The sequence below is a fragment of the Lasioglossum baleicum genome, chromosome 8, assembly GCF_051020765.1.
Source record: "Lasioglossum baleicum chromosome 8, iyLasBale1, whole genome shotgun sequence".
In the NCBI taxonomy this organism is placed as follows: domain Eukaryota; kingdom Metazoa; phylum Arthropoda; class Insecta; order Hymenoptera; family Halictidae; genus Lasioglossum; species Lasioglossum baleicum.
The window spans coordinates 12,037,805-12,063,456 of record NC_134936.1 but is presented as its reverse complement, the minus strand read 5'-3'; the positions used below and the strand labels follow the sequence as shown (position 1 = coordinate 12,063,456).

Here is a 25,652-nt window from a genome sequence, read left to right as displayed (position 1 = left end):
AATCCTCTACATAATACTAATTCATCGGTAAGAACTGCGGCAAGAGTTTGATAACAAGAACGTTAAGTTTTTACATACCAGACTGAAAATACATCAGTTTAAAGTCCGACTTTGCAAAAGTAGGGTGGACTTACCCCACTCCACCTTACCCCTAACTTTAATAAAATTAATTAACCCTAGTGGTTGTATCTTTCCCAATAGAATGATGCTGAACACAATGAAAGATCCAATAACATTAAAAGATTGAATAACAATCTTATCTTATGAATACATCAGTTCATCACTCCACCTTATCTAGAAAAATTGAAAATTCCATAAACATCCGCGGTAAGTGTTCAGAAGGACGAGATATTTGCTTCCTGGTCTTGGGCAGCAGTTTCTCAGACAATTTTATATTTCGCCGCCCCACGATCGCTGTAATGGACGCTTGTAATGGGGCGAAATTGGCGTTCACAGGTAAATTGAATTTTAACACGACCCGTAAAAGTGGCCCGTAGACATTCTGGCCGCTCGAGAGTGAAAACGACCACGACGACGACGAGGCTGCGAACACGGCGAATATTCAAGTTCGGAGGCCAAGGTACGCGGCGACTTGTAATTTATCGCGACTCGTCACGTGCACTCCGTTCGCGGAACAATGGACAGGTGTACGGGCAGCTAGCGCCATTGACCCAGATTCTGGTGAACACGTTCCTCCACCTAGACGAGGACACGTTTCTTTTTTTTTTTCCACCTCGGTCCCGTTTGAACTTTAACCCCTCTCGCTTCTTAAAGTTCGACAAAATTAACTGAATATTTGACCCGCGTTGTTTTTTTTATATCAAACTTGAAAATCAATTTTTAACCCTTTGGTTGTCCCCTCTGAGAAACCACTAAAAATTGCTGTACCATTATTCAAAATATTGTTTGCACTATTAAATGGATCGGCATCTAATCAATTGATAAACATATAGGTGTTGTACGAGGTATTATACCAATTTCATACCCATAAAATTTCAAAAAAATCATACGCAATGGAAATATCCTAGAGATCGGAAGAAATGTTTAATTTTCCAGTTAAAATAGCTCAAAGAGTGCAAAGGGTTAATATAATCTATGGAGTAATTGAAAGTTTATTAGGATCAGGAACTGTGAACTATTTTCTGTAAAAAATCGAAAATCATGTAACATCCTTAAATTCTTTTTATGTCTTTTTAGCTTTCAAAAATTTTTAGACTGGTCATTATGTTAAGGTTAAATAAGTTGCTTTGATGTTTTGTAGCTTTCATGGACGTTTATTATAGTAAGCTGGTTACTGCACAGAGTATTGCATTTCTGTAAATTGACCCGTGCACTGACATATGCATACCACACAATAGACCACACTTTTCCACAGTTCGATTTCGCTCAGGTTTCCCTGCGGTTTCCATGGAATTTTTCGCATTGTATTCCTTCGTAGGCAACAATGAGGATAGGAGATTGCTCTCCGGGACCTGATTTATGCGTGTCAACCCGTTGTTCCTTTGACCCTATCCGAGGGAAGACGTCTGAACGGATGGCTAGGAGTCGTGCAATTTCTCGATAGCAATCAGAGTAAAATATTGGTTTGTTCGATCGCGGGATGTCTCTATTACCATCTCGATCGGTAAAATATATAACACGCCCGACGAAGTATAAATAACGCTTGCCCACACAGCAGTAGCACAACGAATCTATCTTTTTGTCTGACGAGTACAGAGGGAAACGTGTGCCAACTCCCACAATGGACAAAGTCAAACAATGTACGTACGTTGATCGGTAAATTTTTTATTGTTAAATCGAATGTGGGAGTTCATTATACAATTTGGAAGGTCCGTTAAAATAGCACCGATATATTGTTCTCATATTATTGAAATTATTACAGAAGGGTAGCTCCTGCCTCTCACGTAGACCATTTTTATTTCACAATGTGTAGAACAATAAAAAGCAGTGAATTATTATTTGCACAATTTTCAGCACTCCCAATTATTCACGATTTTTTCGCAAGATGTAGCACAATAAAAAGCATTGAATAATCATTCGCACAATTTTCAGCATTCCCAATTAACCACGATTTTCGTAATGTGTAGCACAATAAAAACCATTTAATTATCAGTTGCTCAATTTTCGACATTCCCAATTATCAACAATTTTTCGCAAGGTGCAGTACAACAAAAAGCATTGAACTGTCAGTTGCTCAATTTTCAACATTCCCAATTATCCACGATTTTTTCGCAAGGTATAGCACAATAAAAAGCAGTGAATTATCATTTGCACAATTTTCAGCACTCCCAATTATTCACGATTTTTTCGCAAGATGTAGCACAATAAAAAGCATTGAATTATCATTTGCTCAATTTTCGACATTCCCAATTAACCACGATTTTCGTAATGTGTAGCACAATAAAAAGCATTTAATTATCAGTTGCTCAATTTTCGACATTCCCAATTAGCAACAATTTTTCGCAAGGTGCAGTACAACAAAAAGCATTGAACTGTCAGTTGCTCAATTTTCAACATTCCCAATTATCCACGATTTTTTCGCAAGGTATAGCACAATAAAAAGCAGTGAATTATCATTTGCACAATTTTCAGCACTCCCAATTATTCACGATTTTTTCGCAAGATGTAGCACAATAAAAAGCATTGAATTATCATTTGCTCAATTTTCGACATTCCCAATTAACCACGATTTTTTCGCAAGGTATAGCACAATAAAAAGCGGTGAATTATCATTTGCACAATTTTCAGCATTCCCAATTAACCACGATTTTCGTAATGTGTAGCACAATAAAAAGCATTTAATTATCAGTTGCACAATTTTCAGTATTCCCAATTATCCACGATTTCGTAAAAACCATTTTTCCCAGCAACCAAAAAAGGAAGACCAGACTCGTGGCGCAACATTTCTACAAGGAGTTAGAGTAATTCGAGCTGTGCTCAGCGGTTCGGCCGTAGAATATCCTCGCGAAGCCAACTTCTTAATTCCAGTATCGCGCCTAGAACGACGCAATTAGCGTGCCATCATTTTCATCCGACTAGCACCGACGGTGCCATAATTTCTCGACGTTGGATGCGGCGGACCGCTCGCCGGAGGGTTTAATGAAAAGAGCAGAAAGTTCGCGGCAATTGGTATAACAAAGTCAGTGGAAACATAGAGGTGGGGGGGGGGGATGGCGCTGTAAGGAGAAAAGGAAAATGAAAATTAGATGCAAATTGAAAACTATAGACCGCGATTCTACCTTTGGAAATGCCCTGGTGAGTTTCCAGAACGGTGAATTGAATGGAAAGAAAAAAAAAGAGCGTGTCAAGGGAAGTGAAGAGAAGAAAAGACGGTTCTTATTGCCGGTTCCAAGGACGCGTGGCTCGTCTGGCGCGGATGCATTAACGCGTAATGACACCATGATTCGCAGTATTGAAGTTCAGAAACGAATAACTTCCATCCGTGCGTTTAAGTACTCGTGCAACGCCGTCCACGGTGAAGATGAAAGCCATTAAGGCCGCAGCGAAAAGAGGCTGTCGGATGTAACGTAAGAAATTTCACGTCCGCGTACTCACTGCAACACTGCATGGAAATACTTGCAGTGCAACACCGCCGAGACTTAAACAATGTCCCTAATTTTCTACGTGCTCACAGACCTGCTTTCATTCTGTGTTCTAGCACAATTAAGTTGTTCTTCTTCGGCGAATTATTGTTGCACGCTTGTACGTTTCGCGCGACGAGATTAGAACGCGCGGGACTGAAATGTCTGCAATTCTGGAATTCGTTAGCAACATTGGCCATTCTTCCCTCGCGGAAGAACCATTCTTTGGCTTGTTTTCAGACAAAAAGGTGCCTCAGCAAATTTAATTAATAAATTGCGGATTTTATGCATGTGTGATAGAAATCTGTAGAGTAATTAAAAAATAGACAGAATAAATACATGTCTGTATAGATTCTGTGTAAATAGATAAAAAAGAACTTTTTAAAAACCACGCTTATATCAAAGTGCACTAAAAAGGAGAAAATAATTTTTTTAGGCATTAGTGACTAGAAAAAAAAGCGTGGAGCGCCCACGAAGATTACGATAATATAGTTTAAAAATTATTTTCTCCTTTCTAGTGCATTTTAATATAAACGTGGTTTTTAAAAAGTTTTTTTAATATATTTTTTTTTCTACTGTTTAGTCTTTTTTAAATGAAAAGCAAGATGTAGTAATACTGGTATGAAATAGTAAGATGTAGAAACGCAAGATATGGAAGTACGCGAGAAAAAATGAGGGGATGACTCCGAGAGACGACGTCTCTTCATAGAGTCCGAAATTGTCCGAAATGAAACTAAATAAACGGAACACCACACTGAGCTCCTTCGGTGCGCAGAAGGTCAGTGGAGTGGGGATGAGTCGAAGTGGGAACACGTAGTGGAGTAGGGAGCGCTGGCGCGCGGAGTGGGGATCGCTGAACGTGATAATGTACTACCGTGCGTCGCGCGGCATGGTGTGACGCGGTTAATATTAAAATTTTTTTTCTACTAGACGCACAGTTTTCTCTTTTAAAGTTTTTTAATATTGCATTGTCATCCAGTTCTGAGCTATGTTTAAAGTTTCAAGTCTCTAGCTCATCGGGAAGTATTTTAAAATTCGATTATAAGATTTGACGCATACAACGACAACTCGGCAAGCTAATATAAGCGTGGTAATAAAAATGAGGTTTAGGTAAAGAGTTGATTGATGACTAGAAAATTGTCTTCTTTTTTAATATGTGCAACAATTTGAAAATAATATAACAGCCTATTTAAATTCTTTTAAGGTTTTTGCTGTTTTAAATTACAGCTACTCATTTTTATCACAAATGCATAAAATTCGCTGTCTATTGATTGACATTTTTTGAGTTGAAATCAAGAAAAGCAAAGTCTATGAACCTGTAAATAATTCATGACAACAGCTGACTAACTTCCGTCGTCAGGAGCTCGTCTAGCCGTTTGAGTAAACAATGCCTAGGTCGGCATAAATTCACAAATTCGCGCATGTGTGGCGCGCGAAAGTTCCAAACGTGACCGTGCAAAATTTTCCCGGAGCTTGACCGCTCGCAGCAGCCGCAAGGAATTCCATTTGGATGTAATTGACGTTCTCGCGGGAACTGTGTCCATTAAGAATGCAACGGGTCCGGTAATATGTTTGCAGAAACGGTTTCACGCGTCCCTGCACCCTTCCGGGAACAGAAATAATGCCAATAGAGTAACGGGAAAGCTATTGTTTAGGGCTACAGTTCTGCCGTGGCAAACATTAAGACATCAAACGCCGATCTCCCGGGCCGAAAAAACGTCTCGGCGAGTCACGTTCTCACAATAATGCCGCAGCTAGTTCTCATTAATCTTACCGCAGCCGTTTTTTCGAGGCTGAGCTTTTTGCCGAGCCGCCGCCGGCTATAAACGGAATCGCGGAAACCATTCCACGCGACGGACTGCAAACATTTTATGAGGGAAAATGAGGAAATCGCGAAATCGTTGCGTATCAAAGAGGAGACACTGAAACAAGACAGACCCCGTAGCTATTTGCCGAGGATTTTTCAACCTTGGAGAACTTGAAGAGCTTCAATTTGTTGCAAAGAGTCCTGAACAATGAGAGACGAAAGATTCCTTTTTTAGTCTTGGCGAGCTACTTGCTAAGTGTCCTTTGACCTCGGAGGATCAAAGCTTGAAGCTTCACTTTTTTCAATTTTCGAAACATGGCAGACAGATTCTAGCTACTTGATAAATATTTGTTAACCCGGTTACGACGAGTAGAATAGGATCTGTTTTAGTCAGACAAGTAGAATAGCTGATGTATGGTCGGGCAAGTAGAACAGCTGGTGTATGGTCAGACAAGTAGAACAGCTGGTGTATGGTCAGACAAGTAGAATATCTGGTGTATGATCAGACAAGTAGAACAGCTGGTGTATGGTCAGACAAGTAGAATAGCTGGTATATGGTCAGACAAGTAGAATATCTGGTGTATGGCCAGACAAGTAGAATATCTGGTGTATGGTCAGACAAGTATAATAGCTGGTATATGGTCAGACAAGTAGAATAGCTGGTGTAAGGTCAGACAAGTAGAATAGCTGGTGTATAATCGGACAAGTAGTGTACAGGGTGAGTCACCTAACGTTATCACCTCAAATATCTTTGTTGTTTTCAAAGATACATTGAAAACAACAAGTGACCTTGAATGATCTCGAGTAATTATAGTCACTGAATTGGTAATGAAAGGCACTATCATTGTAGACTTTTAAAGAAGGGTGGCTCCATTTTAAAAAATGAAGGCGATCTTGATATCTCTAAATAAATGACATAAAAACAAACATTTTTTTGGTGTCGTAAGTGAGCCCCATTTTACCATTCAACTTTGTCCTGAAGACATGTAATGTATCTTTGAAAACAACAACGATATCTGAGGTGATAACGTTAGGTGACTCACCCTGTATAGATAGTCAAAGAAGCAGAATTCAATGAATTTTTTCTTCTAAAAAATTCTGAAACGACGAATAAACAAGGTTTCCGTTTTATTTTCCATTTCTGGCCAATCCCAGCGAAAGAACAGGATTTAATATCTGCCCCAGTTAGAAAGCGTGAATAATTTATAATTCTACACGAAGGTGTAGAATTTGCTAGGAGTGTGCTCTAACCTTGATAGAACATACTCGAACCGGTTATGAGTAGTTCGACGTCGACCTTCGACCTTGAATCCCTTTCTGTATACGTGATCACATGCTCCGAGAATGATGCATGCGAATAAGCTCTTTTATGTATGGCATGCTTTAATATAATGCTTATCTCGCATCGCCAGCGAGCGTGTGCATTATCGTCGTCGGAAACTGATTTAACGTGTATATACATATATGTGAATACATAGGGTGGACCACGTGAATCATATTAACCGACCATGCTCTAAACCCTTTTTCAATCTCCGTAATCACCTTAATCCCTTTGACGTGATCTATCTTGTAAAATCGTAATCATATATCACAAAGTTACCAACAATTTACTACGTAATAGAATGTTCTGATATACACCCACATATATCTGAGATATTCGTTTCTTACCTTGCACGTATTATATTTCGTACAATTACGTGATCATGAAACCAGCAAACAATTTATTATATTATATATGTTTTTAACGTATATCTAAATGCCTGGGATATTTATTTAATAGCTTGGAATTACTGTACTTTGTACGACCATACATATTACAAAGTAAACAAACAATTTACTACGTGTACACTTTCTCAACACGCTCAAAGACCACCCAAGATATTTATTTAACAGCTTGTGATTACTACATTTTGTAAAATATACACACTTGTGCAATTTTATTTATCAGTAGACTGCGGATCTTTATGAATTCATAGCAAAATTGAGTAGATCCGGCACCTCTGGAAATATTCTATGTGACATTTTAAACTGTGGTGCCCAAGGTGGTTCGGAATCCATCTGATAAAAACTGTAGGTAAGCGACGTAAAATAAATTACAAAAAAAATTGAGTAGATGAAATTCAAAATTGTTGGAGAATTTAAAAAATTGAAGATGTCAATGTATGATTTCTCTATTAAAATCATTAAGGAAAGAAGAGTAACGTTCAATTTAGTTTCAATTTCTTGCAATCGATGCAGACCATTTCTATTTTGCATAAAGATCCGCAGTCTATTTATCAGACTCACCCTGTATATTCAGGAGAAAGATGGATCGTTCGAGATACGTTTCGCGCGCGTGTTTTCTACACGCTTGTAATAAATAATGACTGAAAGTTCAGTATCGCATTGGAATGATGCATGGTGCATCCCGTTGTATAATGACTTTTGTTTATTTGATTAAAGGGCCCTTGCTGTTCTCGTGGAATTTATGCAGTAGAGGTCGAGGTTCAGTAAATTTTGGTACGAATTCCCGAAGTCTTCAAAATGCAATTAGCGAAATTGCGCCAATAAATTGCTGCGAAATATTCCAAAAATTTCTTTGGACGTAGATTATAAAAATCGCTTAGAAATCTGAATAATCTCTGTTACTTGCACACAAAAAAAATAGTAAATGTTTAAATGCTCTGCAGTTCCACGGTTAAAGAACACCATCAGTCAACAACGCGCCATTTGTCAGAGATTACGTTTTCAGCGAAGCTTCTCGTTCCGTTTTACTCGACGGAATAATTTCCGAATGATGGTTCGCATCAACTTGACCAACGGACATGCTTTCCGTCCGATCCCGGAGCGCCTAACTTTTTAAAACGAATTCAACTTTTACAACCGGCGTCATCGCGAGGGCCGTATAGCTGGAATCGGTCTTAAAAAAAAAATTAAATGTGAAAGAACTACAAGTCATTTCGGATTATGTCTTTCTCTCTCCCGTTCGTAATAAGAGTCGACTGGGAATCGGGGATTGTTCGTCGGCGGCGAAATTAATTTCTCGACGCGGGGAAACTGGTGTGTCCGACGTCTGGGAACAGACATTAACTGATATCTAGGAGGCGTAAGTTATTTCCGTGGTATCAGGATGATCAACGCGCGGCGATCTATCGAGGAATCAAGATCAGACGCGTATAATTAACAATAAACGCGGCCGCAGAAGGCCGACGCACATATTGCGGCCACTTAGCATAAACGGAAATCGATAACACGCCTGTGTATGGTCTCGCATAAATTAAATATGCTTTGGAAAATATTAAACCCACTGTCGATCAGCGAAGCGCTGGATTTTTACCGTCATTCTTTATCCATCAGCCTGCGACGTAAATTCTCACAGCAAAACTGATTGTTAATTAATGAATCAATTAGTAGCTCCTAAAATACTCATGAATTTATTTATCGATTTAAAAAAGCGTTTAGAAAAATCAAAGAACGACGACGTTCGTATTTCTTGTGAGGACAGGTTTTATGAACATAATAGACGTGTTGCACCAATTATTAATTAATGAATCGATTAGTAGCTCCTAAAATACTCATGAATTTATTTATCGACTTAAAAAAGCGTTTAGAAAGATCATTAAAGAACGACGACGTTCGTATTTCTTGTGAGGACAGGTTGTATGAACATAATAAAAGTGTTGCACTGATTGTTAATTAATGAATTATTTATTTAAGTAGCCTGCATCATAGCTTCGTAGCCAGAAATATCGCTGAGTGGCTCATAAAATACTTGTAAATTTATTTATCGATTTATAAAAGCGTTTCGAACGATCATTAAAGTACGAAAACGGTTTGTTTGTAGTTCTCGTAAGGACAGGCTCTATGAACATAAGTAAAAATGTACCCAAACGTTCGTCTTGTAAAAATCGTTCGAAACGATCACTAAAGGACGATCAAACAACATTTAATTTTTTGTCAGCACATAAATAGAAAGAATTCATATTTTAAAAAGCATTTGATCGCCACCCTTTGTAAGAGGAATTCGTTCCTAAAATGCTTTGTCCTTTTGCACACGATTGCGATCCCCCGGAAAGGACTCTCCCTCAGGGTCATGTTTAACCACGTATTTTTCCATTAAGGACCTCCGGCTCGCCCACTCCGATTCGCATTGTGTTCTTTGAGGCACAAGCTCATCTTCTCTGGTCGAAGTTGTCTTAAAACCGCGATACAGATCGATACGGAATGAGAGGGAGAAAAGGAGGAAGGACTAGATGTAATTTCGGGGCTATCCTTTTGGTTGCAGGCCTTTGAGGTGCTGGAGGATCTGCTCGGAGAGAACGACATATGTATCGCCATCAAGGAGAAGTTGGTGAAAGACTCCGGCGTCGCAGAGGAGACGGCTTACGACAATATCGTTTTGAAACTGCTGACGAAACCGAGGGCCAAGGGTGAGTGGAGAAAGCGTGACAGTCGTAAGGAACAGTCCTTCGCGTCCATTCAGCATAAATTTCTTTCTGCTGTCGGGAAATTGCCGCGCGAATTCCCGTCGAACACTACTGGAGTCACAAATCTTCGAGATTTCAATGAAAAAAATCTCAGTTTATAGATTGTGGATTTTTATGAATTCCTGCTATTCACAGATTTCTATCAACCGAGATCGAAGACATTTCTACTTTACTTTTATAGCCAAGGATATTTCAGTTAGTGAAAATTGGAATTTGCATAAAGGATTTACAGTCGCCTACTTAAACTGTGGATTTTCATACTTTTATGGTAATTGAAAATGTTGTGAAATGCGAGTGACATTTTTCATGGAAGTTTAGAAATGTTCAGGAAGTGTGAAACATAAAAATTTACATCCTCGATCTCGATAAATCAAAGATACAAGGTTCTAGTGATATAGGACAGCCTTTGGTCAGACAAGTAAAATAGACAGGCCATTGGATTACCACAAGAAAGTTAGATATTACTAGACAGCGGATCATTATGCAAAAGAAAAATTTTCCACCAGAATTCCAACAAACCGGAGTGACATAGAAATTTATTTTCTCTCTTAATATGTTCGACAGATTGAAAATAAATTTTACCTACTCATTTTTATCATTATAGACTGCGGACTTTTATGCAAATAAAATTTCTCTAAGTCGATTGGATGAAATCGAACCTAGATAACAATGTGTTTCATCTCTCAATAATCTTAACAAATCGAAAACAATGTAACAACATTCTTAAATTCATCGAATGTATTTATATTTTTGTTTTCCTCTTATTCATTTTACCACGCTTATATTAGCTTTCCGTGTCGTCGTTCTTATCGTTGTCGTATGCGTCAAATCTTGTAATCGTGGGCGCTCCACGCTTTTATTTTTATAGTCACTAATGTCATGATTTTATTTAAATTTGTATTAAATTTTTGAGAGAACTAGGAAAAAAATTATTTTCTCCTTTTTAGTGCATTTTAATATAAGCGTAGTTTTTAAAAAGTTTTTATTTATATATTTTTTTTACTGTAAATGCATAAAATCCGCTGTCTAGTCATAACGTAGACATTAGATAAGTAGAATAAACAGATCGATCTGTAGCCAGACAACGCATGAAATAAAAAATCTGTGGTCGAATAAGTAGAACAGCGTTAATAGCCAGACAAGCAGTACATGCGTAATCTGTAGTCAAAAACGAAAATACTGCCCGACTTTTAGTTTAAAAAAATAGAATATGAGCTGGCCTATTTTCCACAGCATAATTTTGTAGACTTTCCGGATCAAGCACGATCCCTCGAAACGATCGGGAAGGAGTTGGATATTCAAAGGTTCTCCCAATCGCGGTTCTGTCCGCACGAATCTCGAACTTAAGACAAGTCGATGAAATTTCCGAGTTTCTGGTTTTATCTGACAAACTGTCGGCTCGAGCGAGTTCCACCGACTTCGATAATGCAACGACCGACACGGCAGATACATATACTGAGTGTTTCCGAAATCGCACTCACGACCAGAAGAGAGTTGCTCGTTCCTCTAACGTGTCCGTTCAATGCAGACAGTTTCTACTTACTGCGTGGAGAACTGTATGCCACGTCAATTATTTCGTGAAAGGATTGCTCTGCACAGAAAGAGATTCTACATTTATTTATTCACAAAAGATTGTTACATTGTTCGCTGTGACACTAACGACAAATTGTCTTCCCTCGGTTCTCTTACTTCCGTTTAAAGAGAATGCGGATTTTTCTACTGCAGCTTTGTTGCCATGGGGAACAAGACTAAACGGAGCGTCATTAGCTGTGCCAGACGCAAACGTCTACGTTCTACGCCTTTTACTGTTGCCCGTGCTTGTTAGTGATACAGTCTGCGGATGTTTAAGTTTCGTAGACAAATCTCGAGGGAAAAGGGTCGAGTTGCATTTCGGTACGCGTAGAATTTATTTTCGTGGAACGGGTCACTTGGGTCATTTCAAGACATGCCAAATTGAATAATTTAATGTTAAATATTTAGTCGAACAAAATTCAGCAAGTGAAACAACGCAATGCGGTATAAAAATTATAAGTGCATCTATTTCTTTCCTTAAAATTTTACTACTTTTTTAGTTTTCACCTCAGCACATTTTTTGGGGAAAACATCTCAACTAAAAAATTTCAATTAATGCTGACAATTTTTCTTTCGCATAAAAATCCACGATCCCGTCGTGAATTTATCATTTCAATGAATTTAAGATCTCAGGAAAGTATCTTTGACGAAAGACAATTTGTCGTTACCGTGGCAACCAACAACGTAACAATCCATCGTGAATAAATAAATCTGGAATCTCTTTCTGCAACAATCCTTCCGCAAAATAATTGATGTGACGCACAGTTCTCCTCACAGTAAGAAAGTGTCTGCATTGAACGAACACGTAGTCTAGTTTCATTTAATCATAGAGTCGCACGAGAATCCCCCGCTTAATATAATCGCTTCAATTTTGAGGGGATTGTTGCCCTAAACGCGGAGAAATCGACATTCCATGGAGACCGTAGCGCGTCCGAGTCGTTTCAGCATCGCTATACTTTATCGCCGCCGGCGAACGATGGTAGTATAAAATGTCTGGCGGACTCCACCTGTGGACAAGGCAGATCCAGAGCCACGGACATGTTTAAACGGCTCGATAAAGCGGATTGTTTCGCAGTTTCCCGGTTTCTATTTCCGGCGGACGGACAACGATTCCTCGGGGAGCGTGCCCCGTTCCGATCGATCGATCCTCCGGCGACCGCGATTTGTCATGTAAATACAGTGACAAACCGCGCGACGGCAAGTTGCCGGTCGGGATTTATGTGTGAAAATTTTCGGCGACTCGAAAAATCCTCTCTTTAAGGGAGCCGATCCCGTTGAAAAATGTCCTATCGGCTGGCACGTCATCCCGACGCTCCCGAAACGATTTATCCGTCGATGGGTAACGACTGCTCACGGATATGCGCTCACTGTTTTTCACGCCGTCCTGACAACTGTCTATTAAATCTGGCTTTAGACTTCCTATACGTCAGTGTCATCCCCAATTTCCGCGAGCGAGCGATACCGACCGGAATCATTCCGCGATCATATTTTTTCGGCACGCGTATCCTTCCCAACCCCTGCATCTGACGGACGCGGCACTACCATAATTAATCGAGGGAGCCTGTTGGATTGTTTGGATTCCGTCAACCTCGCGAACGATTTATACCGCTCCCAGGCGATTTGTCACTCGCTACTACTCTTTGTTTTACTTCTTAACCCCGCGGAATTTACAATGTTCCGCTCGACGAGTGCGCGGATTTTCAGACTTGGTAATTCCGCGTGATACCCTAAGCCAGCGGTTTCCAACCTTTATGCTACTACGTCTCCCTAAAAAAACGAAACTTCGATCTACAGCCGCCCTAGGTACAAATCTACTGGATTATATACGAAATACATCATAATTTATAGGAGAAAGGCACAGATTTTGAGTCGGTTAAAGTAAAGCTTAACCATATTGCTTTATAAAAATTACAAGACTGAATTTATTTAGATTTTTCACAATTCTTATAATAATACGCGCTCGAATAAAGAAATTTGTTGAATAATTTCTAATGGAAGCATTTTTATAATATCAATAATTAAAGAATAAACAATATGAAAGCTGATAAGCTGATGCGACTCGACAGGCCAGTTTGTGCCCGAGATTATTTAAACCAGGGTAGAGGTTGTTTATTCATTGCTAAATTGTTCAGACACTCATTGTCATTAGAGATTGTACTTACAAATTTTCCAGGAGCCTCTGTTCCTCCGTCGGACAAGACACTACCACTTGCGAAATACTAAACGCTACACAATACACTTTCCGAAACCGTGACAGCGAACGAGAAGTTGTTACTCCGACCACGATCAAAATAGTTCTGCGATTGTCACCCAAGTTTTGTCGGTGGTTTTAGGTGGGAAAATGTAGCGATTGTTAATTGGACGCGGGCGTGTCGCAAGGACCTTCGGTCGAGGAGTGGGAAACTATCAAGGAAATTCCTTTTCTTCAATGGCGTGATTTATGAGTGGTTGTAAAATCATCGGCCCGTTCGGAGCCGATCCACAAGTGTTTTTTTTTTTGCCTGCTATAACGTCCTTTCCAGGTATATCGCCTAATCCGCCGGAGGATCCGTGACGTACGCTTCACCTTCGGTGTTGACGTAAAAAAACGGAACAATATTTCTGTGGTTATCAGAAAAAACGTCGCGTGTCGCACACTTTCGAGATATTGCCGTTTAGAGTTTCGGTCACTAATGCTTTGACATAGGACATCGATTAAATTGCATTATATTTTTTTAAACCTTTCGAATTTTTTTTTTTTTTGCTTCCATGACTTACTTTCTGGTAAATACGTAAATCTCAAATTTTTTGAAATTATCACATGCGGCGATTTTTCTTGGAACCACAGATTTGTGGGCATAAGCTCCCCCCCCCCCCCCCAATTGTGCTCCCCCGAGTCTAACTGAATAGCGTTTCACCTCGGAGCGTGACGGATCAGACTCATTCACTTCCCAGCACTTGCGTACGCGGCGCGCCTAAAGAGGTTTTCACTTCAAAACTTCAACTGCAATCTTCTTAGTCATAAAGAATTGCACTATTATTCTGAGTTCGTCGTTGTCTTTCGCGAACGAACACATATTTGCAAGTACAGTGACTCTCATTAGTATTCGGACGCTCTAAAAAAAGCGATGACTTCGTTAAATGTTGGATTATACGATTAAAAATTTTTTGTGAAGCTAAAAGAAATTTTTTCGAAAATTGCAATTGGTCGGAATTGTAGGGAAAACACTAAAAGATCCATTTTACAACTTTTTTATGTGGGCCTATATTGAAAATTTTTAAAATACGTTTTGTAGATTTGTTTAAATTAAACATATCCTGAAAATTTCGTCAAAATCGGTCGACGTTGCAATGGGCTACAAGCGTTTAAAGATGGTAAAAATTGCAGATTTCCACGATTTTCGGCCTATAACAGCAGTAAATCTAAGAGTTCTTACATCTTTCAATGACTGTCATTTTTCCCCGCATCAACCGATTTCGATGAAACTTTCACAATGCATATAACCCACACAGATCTACAAAACATATTTTTCAAAATTTCAATATAGGCTAAAAATGTTGTAAAATGCAACATTTAGTATTTCCTCTACAATTCCGGTCAAATGCAATTTTTGAAAAAATTTCTTTTCACATCCTGTGGTAAACTAATTGCTCTAGCTTTCCAAAAAAAGCTCAAATCGCATAGGCCAATATTTGAAAAGTTACGGTGTTTTTAAGAGTGTCTGAATATTAGTGGGAGTCGCTGTATATGCGAGGAGCGACAGAAATTTTAGATGATAGTAATCCCACGGTAAGTCACAGTAATGGTACGAGAAAGTGTCGAAGATGATTGTTATGGTTATTGCAGACCCCCCAGGATCGAAGACATCGCGAAGATGTAGCGTAGAATCTATAAAGTTTCCGGTGTTCACTGTTCATGCATACAAAGTTCGAATTATAATAATAAGAACGGATGATGCCAGTTAGGATTTAGCGGCGAGTATTCTGTTCGACGTGGTTGGCGTTCTGCTAAGGGGGACCCTTAGCGATCGTTGGACCCTCTAACTTTTAAACTGTATAGTTTCCTCCGCCCCTATCGCTGTCCATCGTTGCTCCTTCCTAATGTTCTCTTCTCCCCTAGTCTCCTTAACTTCTCCCAGCAGTGAACTGTAATAACACTCTCCCCAAGATATTCATTGTACCGGATGTTCCTAAGCTGTTCTTAAATTTTATTTCAAGGAACTCTAGATTATCTAATCAACTCTAAGCGGTTAACTCGCTGAATCCTATATCGGCTGAGTAACTTGTTTTTAACGGATGTTCGAATCTCTCGGAACTTGTGTAAGACAACATTTACGGATTCTAAAAATTTTTTAAAAATGCTAGAATATAAAAAGTTCCACAGAATTGAATACGATTTTCATTTATTTCAGATCTACAGGGTGTCTCAGCTGAAGGAGGCCACCTAAATATCTCCTCTATTTTTAATGGCACAAAAAATATATTTATGGCATAATTTGAATGGTATCGAAGGAGGAATATCATAGAAGAACAATTTTTTTGTTCGGTTATTTTTTCATAGTTTTTTCAAGGTCATCGTTACTTTTTATCGGGAAAACTTCTTTTTTATTCCATCTTGTTAATGACTTCAGCATATTCAAATGTATTTTTTCAGCCCATATAAGATGAAATAAAAAAGATAAGTTTTCCCGATAAAAAAATAACGTTGACCTTGAAAAAAATTATGAAAAAATACCCGGACAAAAGAAATTATTCTTCTATGATATTCCTCCTTCGATACCATTTAAATTATATGCCATAAATATTTTTGTGCCATTAAAAATAAAGCAGATATTTAGGTGGTCTCTTTCAGCTGAGACACCCTGTATACTAGAGGCTACCACTGAAAATAAGATTTAATTTGTTCCCACTTTCTTGAAAGTAGAGAAATTGTGATTAAATAAAAGTTCTTTCTTCAATCGTTTTGATCAATATTGGAACGGAATAAAATGATAAGAAATTCGATTGATTTGTTTGCACACTGGCCAGGCAATTAAACTGGCAGAATAAATCTTTTGAAAATATTTGTTCCCGTCGCAATATAAAACAGGAAGGTCCCTGCCAATCTTTCTTGCGGAAAATCTGTCCAGGCTTTGTAGTCCCTATAAACTAGAAAGAACAGTATTTTACAGTACATTTTTGTATCGTCGGAATGGCGAAACTGCACGAATAGTACCACATAAAAATTGACACGGCGACCGAATGAAAAATGGAAGCTCCATCGGCCAATAAAAGAATCACAATTAATAACGTACTATAGGCAACTTTATTCTTGGCCAGCTCAGGATAAAATATCCCTGTATTCACGGCAGAAGCTCACAGCCTTTTGTTCCGGCGTATATCAAATCCCGTGCCGGGACGTATTTCAGCGGATATTAAATATTTCCCAGTCGATTATACTGTGTCTCTTGCGCATAGGATCGACCGTAACCAGCGTATGCTGTTCTACACGAAATATCTCGGCACATAAATTCCTGCCAAACAATATGAAAAACGGAAGTTCCCACTTCCACTTCGCGTGACGTAAGCGGATTTCCAAGTGACCCGGGGATCTATTTTTTTAAGAAATCGAACGACTCAACCGAAAACTTTTCACCGGCGCTTCATTGTGCACACCTCAGCATGTACAAAAACATCTTTTTGTTATTTTCTACTTTATGCAAGTTTTATATTGTGTTGTTGAATGCATTTGAAATTTTGAATGTGATCTCACTTTAAAGTTTTAAGCGAAAAAGATGCAATATCTGTGTTCTTTAACAGTGAAACTACCACTGCCGGTCAAATAATCGGCCTCAGATTTTTAATTTTATAATTATTGAAACGATGACGTTGCTTACGTGGCAATTGATTCGATAAATTTATTTATCCAAGCATTCAATAAAAATTGCACAAAATCTAAATAAATAGAGCCTTGTCATTTTTATCAGATGAAACATTTTAATCGCTTTCAGTGCTCGGTAGGTTTAGTGTTAAAATAATCGAAACATGGACATAGTTTTTAAGATCTATAATATTCGAGATAATTGGAGCGTGTTGGACGGTTCAACCTGTAATAGAAAATAGAGGGTCACCATTGGAAATGGGTGGTACTTTAAAAATAAAACTATTCTTTATTTCCCGGCGCATGAGGAAGCTCTTTTACGAAATCTTAGCTTCGACTGATGCTGAAAAAAAACCGTTGGAACCCCGAAACATTAAACAGTTGGAAAGGATTCTGAGATCGTTTCATCAGTACTTCGTAATCTCTGTTTATTACAGTATTTTAGCGATAAATGTCGATAGCGAACTATCCCCACTCCTACGGGATGTATCCTCTTGAGGGGCTAAGAAGCTCGAGAGACCTCGGTCGCCGAGAAGTATGACATCATACGGCTCGGGTATATCGGTGAGACCACACAAATCCAATGACAAAACTTCTTTATTCTTCATTATTTTTTTATGGGATTTTGACCAACATATTCGTGGCATTTTTTTAATGAAAATGATACCAGATATGTTATAATACCGATAATATTTACAATAAGTATAAGAATATTTACAAGGCAGAACAGCGTACGGGAAGTTCTTTACGATGTCCTTTTTTGCGTCGAAAACTTTCATCGTTCACTACACAAGTAAATATAATTGGAATTATATCATATTTGGTATCATTTTCCGTAGAAAGGTACCACGAATATGTTGGTCAAAGTCCCATCAATAAATAATGAAAAATAAAGAAGTTTTGTCAGCGGATTAGTTATGTTTACACTTCTCGACGAGCGAGTCCTGTCGATCTCCACTGTCCTTTTCTATACGTTCGGCAAAAATCAAACAATAATATCCCTGGCGAATAATAGTCCCTGAGCAGACCCGTGTTAGGGACAATTATCGATAAAATACTGTAATACGATTCTGGGATTGTTGATTCATTTTCGACAAACGAACAATAAGTTCATTGCGCTGGGGTAAACTTATTGATAATCCAACAGTGTTCTTCGGACGTTTCTGCGTAGTTCCCGTAATTCTCGAACCGTTAATTATTATCGAAGACGATCAACAGAGCCTCGAAGTTGCTAGGAGAAGTCGCAGTTAATAGGTCTCGGCTTGCTCTTCGACGAAGTCTAGTGTTACTTCAGAAGCGATCAGGTCAATTTACGTCTACCATCCGTGATGACTCGGCGCCATCAGCCATTGACACAGGGATCCGCCATTACTGCTCGTACTCATCGGTTCATCGACTGCTTTCAACAATTCCGCGACCCGTGTGTTCCGCCAAGGAAGAATGAACGGGAACAGAGGGAGAATAATCATTCTTTGAATAATATTCTCGTACTGCTGGGATGATATTGAAATGTACTTTTTATTGGACGTACGACTCAAGAGAACTTCCGGCCCTTCGTCATCAATCTAGAAAGCGATAAAGCTTCATTGAAAGCCGGCTATAAAACGGCTGGCTGTACTTCTCGCGGGGTTAATCCTACGGGAATCTAGATTACACGGGACTTTATCAAGAGACGGCGCACCGGTTACAATGGTACCGAAGGCTGTCCTATAAGCACCAGCGTTTTTAAGATTAATTGTTACTTCTGCAACAATGGCGCGAATTAACGATCTGCTATACAGATCAGATTTTAATGAAACTTCGTACCTCAACTCCTTACACTCGATGCAGTATCTATCTCTTTCAGTGTTGCATAATTTCTCACAGACTCGTGACACAATATTATGTTCAATATTATATTCAGTGACGAAACTTTCTTATTTTTAATCATTTTTTACGAAAGTGTTACCAACATGTCCGTGACATTTCTCTGATTAAAATGAGCACAAACATGACACATTTTGGATCACACGTGCCTGTTTAATCCACGATGCAGTACAACCTCAATTATCCAAACTAATCAGTGGAACGTGTCTGTAGTTCCCTTAAGTTGTTGTTGTTTAGACCAGTTGTTCGCAAATGCACAAGCCTCTTTCACAAATATCTCGGCGTAACTGTATATCCGATGGAACGTGGACGGACAATTAATTCCGTGGGCATTATTGCGTACAGGCTGCATCATATTCGGATCGGATCAAGAAGTTGCCGGAGTTATGAGAGCCGTCAGACGTTGCAATGCAACCGGAACTTTCTCCTGGATCGGCAGCGACGGCTGGAGCGCCAGGGGTTTAGTCAGTAATGGTAACGAGCCGGAAGTCGAAGGTACCCTATCGGTTCAACCTCAGGCCAATCCTGTCAGGGGTTTCGAGGAGTACTTCCTGAATCTGACCGTCGAGAACAACCGAAGGAATCCGTGGTTTGTCGGTGAGCGAATGACTGAAACACGCGAGCTTCATTAAACTTTAGATAGCTAAGGAACTTCGTAAGCCCGCAGTCGCGCATCTAAGGGCCGACATGTCGCTAAACTTAACACCCACTTTATCGCGAGTTTCCTTCGGCAAAATATTACTTTGTTAACGCGACGCCACCTTTGCCACCTTTCAGCCGTATTCTAAGATCATACTCCTCGGCGGGCGAGTAATTGCGAAAATCTTGATAGCTTCTTATCAAGGCTTCATTAATCCTGCAGACGGGGAGCGAAGGTAGTAAGCTGCTTATCTGTAAACCATTTATTTCGAATACTTTTTCAAGGGAATGGTATCTTCGGTAAAGTAAAAATAATGTTCCTCAATCTTGACGGTGGAAGAGTTATTTCTTCAGCATTTCTCGAATTATTTATTTCTGCTACCGCTTACGAAATGTTATATTTTTATAAAGTTTCGAAGGAATTTCATCCGCGAATGAAATGAAAGACAACTGCGTCCAAAATAATTGCATAAAACTGTACAACCCCGTATAACAAATAATTTTAGAATTCTGGGAAGACCATTTCAAATGCCGATATCCAAACGCATCCAAAACACCGTACAACCAGAGATACATAGTACCCTGCACAACAAAGGAGCGATTAACGAAACAGAACACTGCATTCGAGGACCAGCTGCAGTTCGTCTCCGACGCAGTTATGGCGTTCGCCTATGCATTCAAGTAACAAGCTAAACTCTGGAAATCTATAAATCTTCGATTATTTGCTTTCTACCAGTACAAATGAACATAAGACCATCTTGCTTCGCTGTGTAGAGATAAAAGTGATGAAAACAGGGGAGCATGGTAAGCACACTAATCTTCTTTTCGCTTTCAGAGACATGCACAAGCATCTTTGCAATGGGAAGCCAGGATTATGCGATGCCATGAAGCCGACCAAAGGAACCGAGCTGCTGAAGTATCTTCAAAAAGTGGATTTCGAAGGTGATGCATTCTGAGCTGAAACAGAAAAATATTTTCGATGTAGTCCCAACAAAATAATTGATTTTGAATTTTCATAATGGCACACACATAAACCTTGTGTAGTCAATCGGGTACCCATTTACTGTATTTCTTCCAGCAATTTGTTAATGTTCCTCTGAAAAATAGTACAAAATTTCTCTGAATGTGTGTCTGAAGATTGACTGCATTCAGTTTTTCGCTATCTCGCATAGTTTTCGAGATATCTGCGCCCAAAGTTCACTAATTACGAAAAAGAACTTGACTAGCTAACTCTTCAGCACAATTAGTGAACTTTGAGCATGGATATCTCGGAAACTATGCGACATAGCGAAAAACTGAATCGAATCAATCTTATGACACATTTTGTCAGCTTTAATTTTGTATAGCATAGTCTTATCGGTAGGACGCATAGTTTCCAAGATATAAGCGAAAAACCGAAACTAGTCCAAACAAAGACCCAAAATTAAAATTGTGTTCCTTCCATTTCCCTCTACAACTTTTCGTTGACTGGACTATAATATATTCTGAAATTGTTTTTAATGTTTCTACTATTTTTGTCATAAATGCATAAAGTCCTTCGTAATTACGATCTACAAGACATTTCGCCTTGATCGCGAGGGTCTCAAACCCTGCGATCGACCATGAAAAAGCTGCGGACCTTCTGACAATCCAATACCCACTTCATTTATTCTTGGACACTTTCCAATTTAATCCGAGTCCGGTCCGGAACGGTCTCCGGAAACAAAGAAGACCGCGAAGTGTTAAAGATGATGGAGGAGTCCCGCGTGTCCTCGGTGTGCATTTCAAGCTTTGCTTCAAGGTCTGAGCGGGGACAAGTTCAAATTCGACAAGAACGGGGACGGGCCCGCCCGATACAACATCATCCACTTCAAACAGACCGAGCCGGGCAAATACAAATGGGTCCGTGTCGGCGAGTACGTCGAGGGCGAGCTACGGCTAAACCGTTCCGGTGAGCGTTGGCTAGCAATCATCTGTCCTGTCTCTTCTTCTTCTTTTTTTTTCTCGTTTCTTCTTCGACCAGTTCCTCGTTCGGCCCGCCGGAATCGAATTCGCAGTCCCTGTTTGCCAGCTACTTGAATATTCCTTGCAGAAATCCAATTTAAACTTGGACACCCTCTGCCACCCGAAAGCGTGTGCTCGCTACCCTGCGAAGTCGGCCAGGCAAAGAAGTACGTGGAGGGCGAGAGATGCTGCTGGCACTGCTTCAACTGTACCCAATATCAGGTTCGTGATCGTTCCACTTAACTTACCCGAAATATTTCTCACCCGACCATCGAGCGCCCGTGAAAAATCATTCGGATGTCACTCGAGAGACAGAGGGGTGAGGCTGTTATGATGAATCGAGTCCGCACAATAGACGGGATGTGTCAACAGGAAGGAGATCACAAAAGTATCCCTCGCACGTGCGGAGATATGGGAAACGGGGGTGAAGTCGCATTATGCGAGAAAGTTAATATTAGTTTGTTGCGTATGAAATGTTCGATCTTTAGCAATGACATTAAACAATGTATTCTATCTACAAATTTCATGTTTCCCGATTGTATCACGGTGAAAATAAGATATATTATGGTCATTCACGTTTTCCATTTACAAGATTATTATCTTGACTTTATAATTCTTTTTTACCATCAACGACTAGTAAGTTAATTTATCACCAAATTATGACCAAAAATCACATAAAAGTGATTTTTCCAGATCTATAAAAGGAATACACGTCGCGTTGGTTGACGTTGAAATAAACTTGTTTTAAAAGTAAAATTATACATCTAAATTAAAGGTTCTTATTATAATATGTGCTCTACATATAATAAAGATATTTATTAAATCATTTCTTATGAAAGCATCTTTATAACTTCATTAATGGTGAAATTAAAAAACCAGAACCGGTCGTGGAACATTTAGTGTTAAGGATTAACTTTGTACCTCAAAATTTTATATATTAGGTTGTAAAGAAAGAAATACACACACACAGGACTTAAACATATGTTTTTAAAGTGTTATAACTCACATAAAAAACAATTTTTAAGATTGTTTTAATAAAAATACAACAATATGAAAATTAATTTTATATAAAATTTAATATTGTTTAATAGTAACATTGAATTATTATGAGAATTGATTTGAATATTATTGAGGGGAATAGTATAATATTAAAATTAATATTTTACAGAGAATTTAATATTATTTAAAAATATAAAGCCGTGCATTCGTTGACACTTAATTCCTTCGCCCCATACTTCGTTGATATTCCGAGTCGCTCGAGCGGCACTTCGGCCTAGTCTGAACTCATAGAAAAAAGTAATGCGAAAATCGTGTTTTGACATCCTGGAATAAAAGCCAAATAATTTAATAAAAATTTGAATAAAATTAAATATCAAAAGCAAATTTAATAGAGCGTGAAACAAGCTTTAAAATGACATATAACTCATTAAATTAAGGTAAATATCTATTGGTATAAAATTGCAATTAAAACAAAGGAACAAAAATCCTGCATTTCTTTCTTTACAACCTAATAATAATAATAAACCTATAGACTGCAACAGAATTTCTTGATCGAAACGTTTCATAAGAGTCGCATTCTAAAATCGGACATTTCATAGGAATCGTTGAAGTCTTGGCTGAAGAATTCTTTAAAAAATTAGACAGAAGATCACAGCGAATACTGTAATTAGAAAAACGGTGAACATATTAAACAAGAATAATATGATAAATTTAAGCTATCGGAAATTTCTGCGAGATACCTCAAGTTCTCTTCTCCAATCTCCCGCTGTGCATCCTTTCAAGAAAACTGAATCGCAGGAAGATCGCAAGGAAAAGGCAATTTTCGTTTCATCTTTCGATATCTATACACCGGAGCTTTCCAGCATCCTTTGTCCTCCTTTTTATACTTTCCGACTGAGCATACCTGCACCGAGAACGTCTTGTCCGAGGGAACGGAAGTGGCTTTGATCCGCGACGGCGGATTTCCGAAACAAATTTCCTCTTTGAACGTTTTTGCCCTGCGGGACAAGCAAAGTGAGGTACAGCGGTCGTGGTACCGATCAAATTTGATTGTTCGTTAAACAGATACGACACCCCAAGGACGAGACACAGTGCATCCCGTGTCGTCAAGGCACTGTGCCCGACGAGACGCATTCCACTTGCCGGGACATCCCTGAGGAGTTCCTGAGACCTGAGAGCGGATGGGCGATTGGCGCTATGTCCTTCTCCGCCTCTGGGATTCTGGTAAATACACTATGCTTCCACGGATACTGAGGACAATCACAGTAACCGACGTCAATTTTAAATGGACCTCGAAGAAGCAACCACTCATTTCATCTCACGTTTAACACTGGAACTATCCAGCCATGTCCAAATCGTTGTAACTTCTTGAAAAAACGTCCAAAAATATTTAAATAATTCAGATTTTTCGTTCCTTCCGGCCCAGACCGCGACCACGTACTGCTTAATAAAGAACTTCATTTTCTTGTTTCGATCTGTAGAAAGCCTGAAATCATATATTCCGTGACTAGACTGCGGATTTCGTGCATTTATGACAAAAATGGGTCAGCACAATTTAGAGCAGTGGACATGTTAAAAAGATTTAAAGACATCAGTGTATTGGTTTCAGCTGAATCAGATAATTAAAAGAAGAAAGAAATTTTTTTTCATTCCTGTGTCTTGCAATAAATGCAAACATTTTTTATTTTGCATAAAGATCCGCAGTCTACCCATGACACATATTTTACACAAAAATATATATAATTCACGTAATTTTGATTATTTATACTTCAAAAAAATCACACGTTTACGTCAGATGCCAGTAAATACGTGTGCAAAATCCTAATGCAGAGGGTTCAATAGTTATCCTGAAAGAGTTTATCCTCGAGTTTGATTTAAAAAATTAACACTCCACCAGATAACATTCTGCGTCTGTGGCGTGTTCCTGAAGCACAACGACACTCCAGTGGTCCGCGCCTCGGGTCGTGAACTATCCTACGTCCTCTTGTGCGGCATCCTGCTCTGCTATCTCGTTACGTTCGCGCTGGTTCTGAGACCGACGGACATCGTTTGCGGTATCCAAAGGTAAGAAGTTAAAGGGCGCGGCGGTGTCCAGTTTCCAAGGCGATTTTTCTTTGGCCGGGGATCGGTCCCCGGATAGTTTGAAAAATCCAATTCCCTCGCGGAAACGGAACGCGCCCCGGTGCCGAGGGATATTAACTCGGAATGCAATACATGATCGATCGAGGTAAAGCTGATAAAGTCGAGAGACGAAATTTCATCGGGAAGTGAATTACGAGAGATTCAATTATGGGGAATCAGAAGAAGAATATAAAGTGGAGCACGGAATCCATTAGGACTGAAGTTGCACCTGCCCCCCCCCCCCCGGTCTCTTAAACGTCCCTGGGCTACGGTGCCGCGGAGGATACAGTCGGAATTATTATTAACATTAACATATTCACAATCGGAACTTTTTCCCCGAGTCCCCGAGGCTGCCTCGATAATATTCAATCCGTTGCCCGACACCGCGGGATCCATTGGAACGAGGCTTGAATCGCCGTTTTGAATCGAAGCTAAAAGGGAATTTGCAATTAGGGTAAGGTTGCTGAAGTCGTACCCCTTAAGAAAAAAATCGTATAAAACGTAGGATTTATCAAATACATAGAAATCAAATGTATTATTCAAAACTTGTGTTAATATTGTTATTTATTATAACGAAATTAGAAAATCTATATGCTTTCGCGTAAAATAAACTAAATCTTTGAAAACTTACATCGATACGACTAAAGGAACCGGTTTCCTAAGTCGTACCTAAGAACTCAATTAAGCAACAATAATAATTAAAACGTATTTTTCATTAATCTGTTTACATGACACAAAGGTATTCAGTTAGTACAAACATCACATACAAATTTTTTTCT

General features: G+C 39.1%; 1 protein-coding gene across 1 annotated transcript in view; it reads left to right on the top strand.

Moving 5' to 3' along the window:
- LOC143211224 (uncharacterized) overlaps positions 1-25,652 on the top strand; it is a 392,388-nt gene that overhangs the window by 359,745 nt on the left and 6,991 nt on the right. Inside the window, exons 5-12 of the mRNA XM_076428690.1 lie at positions 9,653-9,797; positions 19,477-19,728; positions 20,277-20,451; positions 20,606-20,712; positions 21,551-21,700; positions 21,842-21,975; positions 23,818-23,976; positions 24,650-24,816. Of these exons, the coding sequence (XP_076284805.1) occupies positions 9,653-9,797; positions 19,477-19,728; positions 20,277-20,451; positions 20,606-20,712; positions 21,551-21,700; positions 21,842-21,975; positions 23,818-23,976; positions 24,650-24,816 (1,289 nt within the window). The remainder of the gene's footprint in view (positions 1-9,652; positions 9,798-19,476; positions 19,729-20,276; positions 20,452-20,605; positions 20,713-21,550; positions 21,701-21,841; positions 21,976-23,817; positions 23,977-24,649; positions 24,817-25,652) is intronic.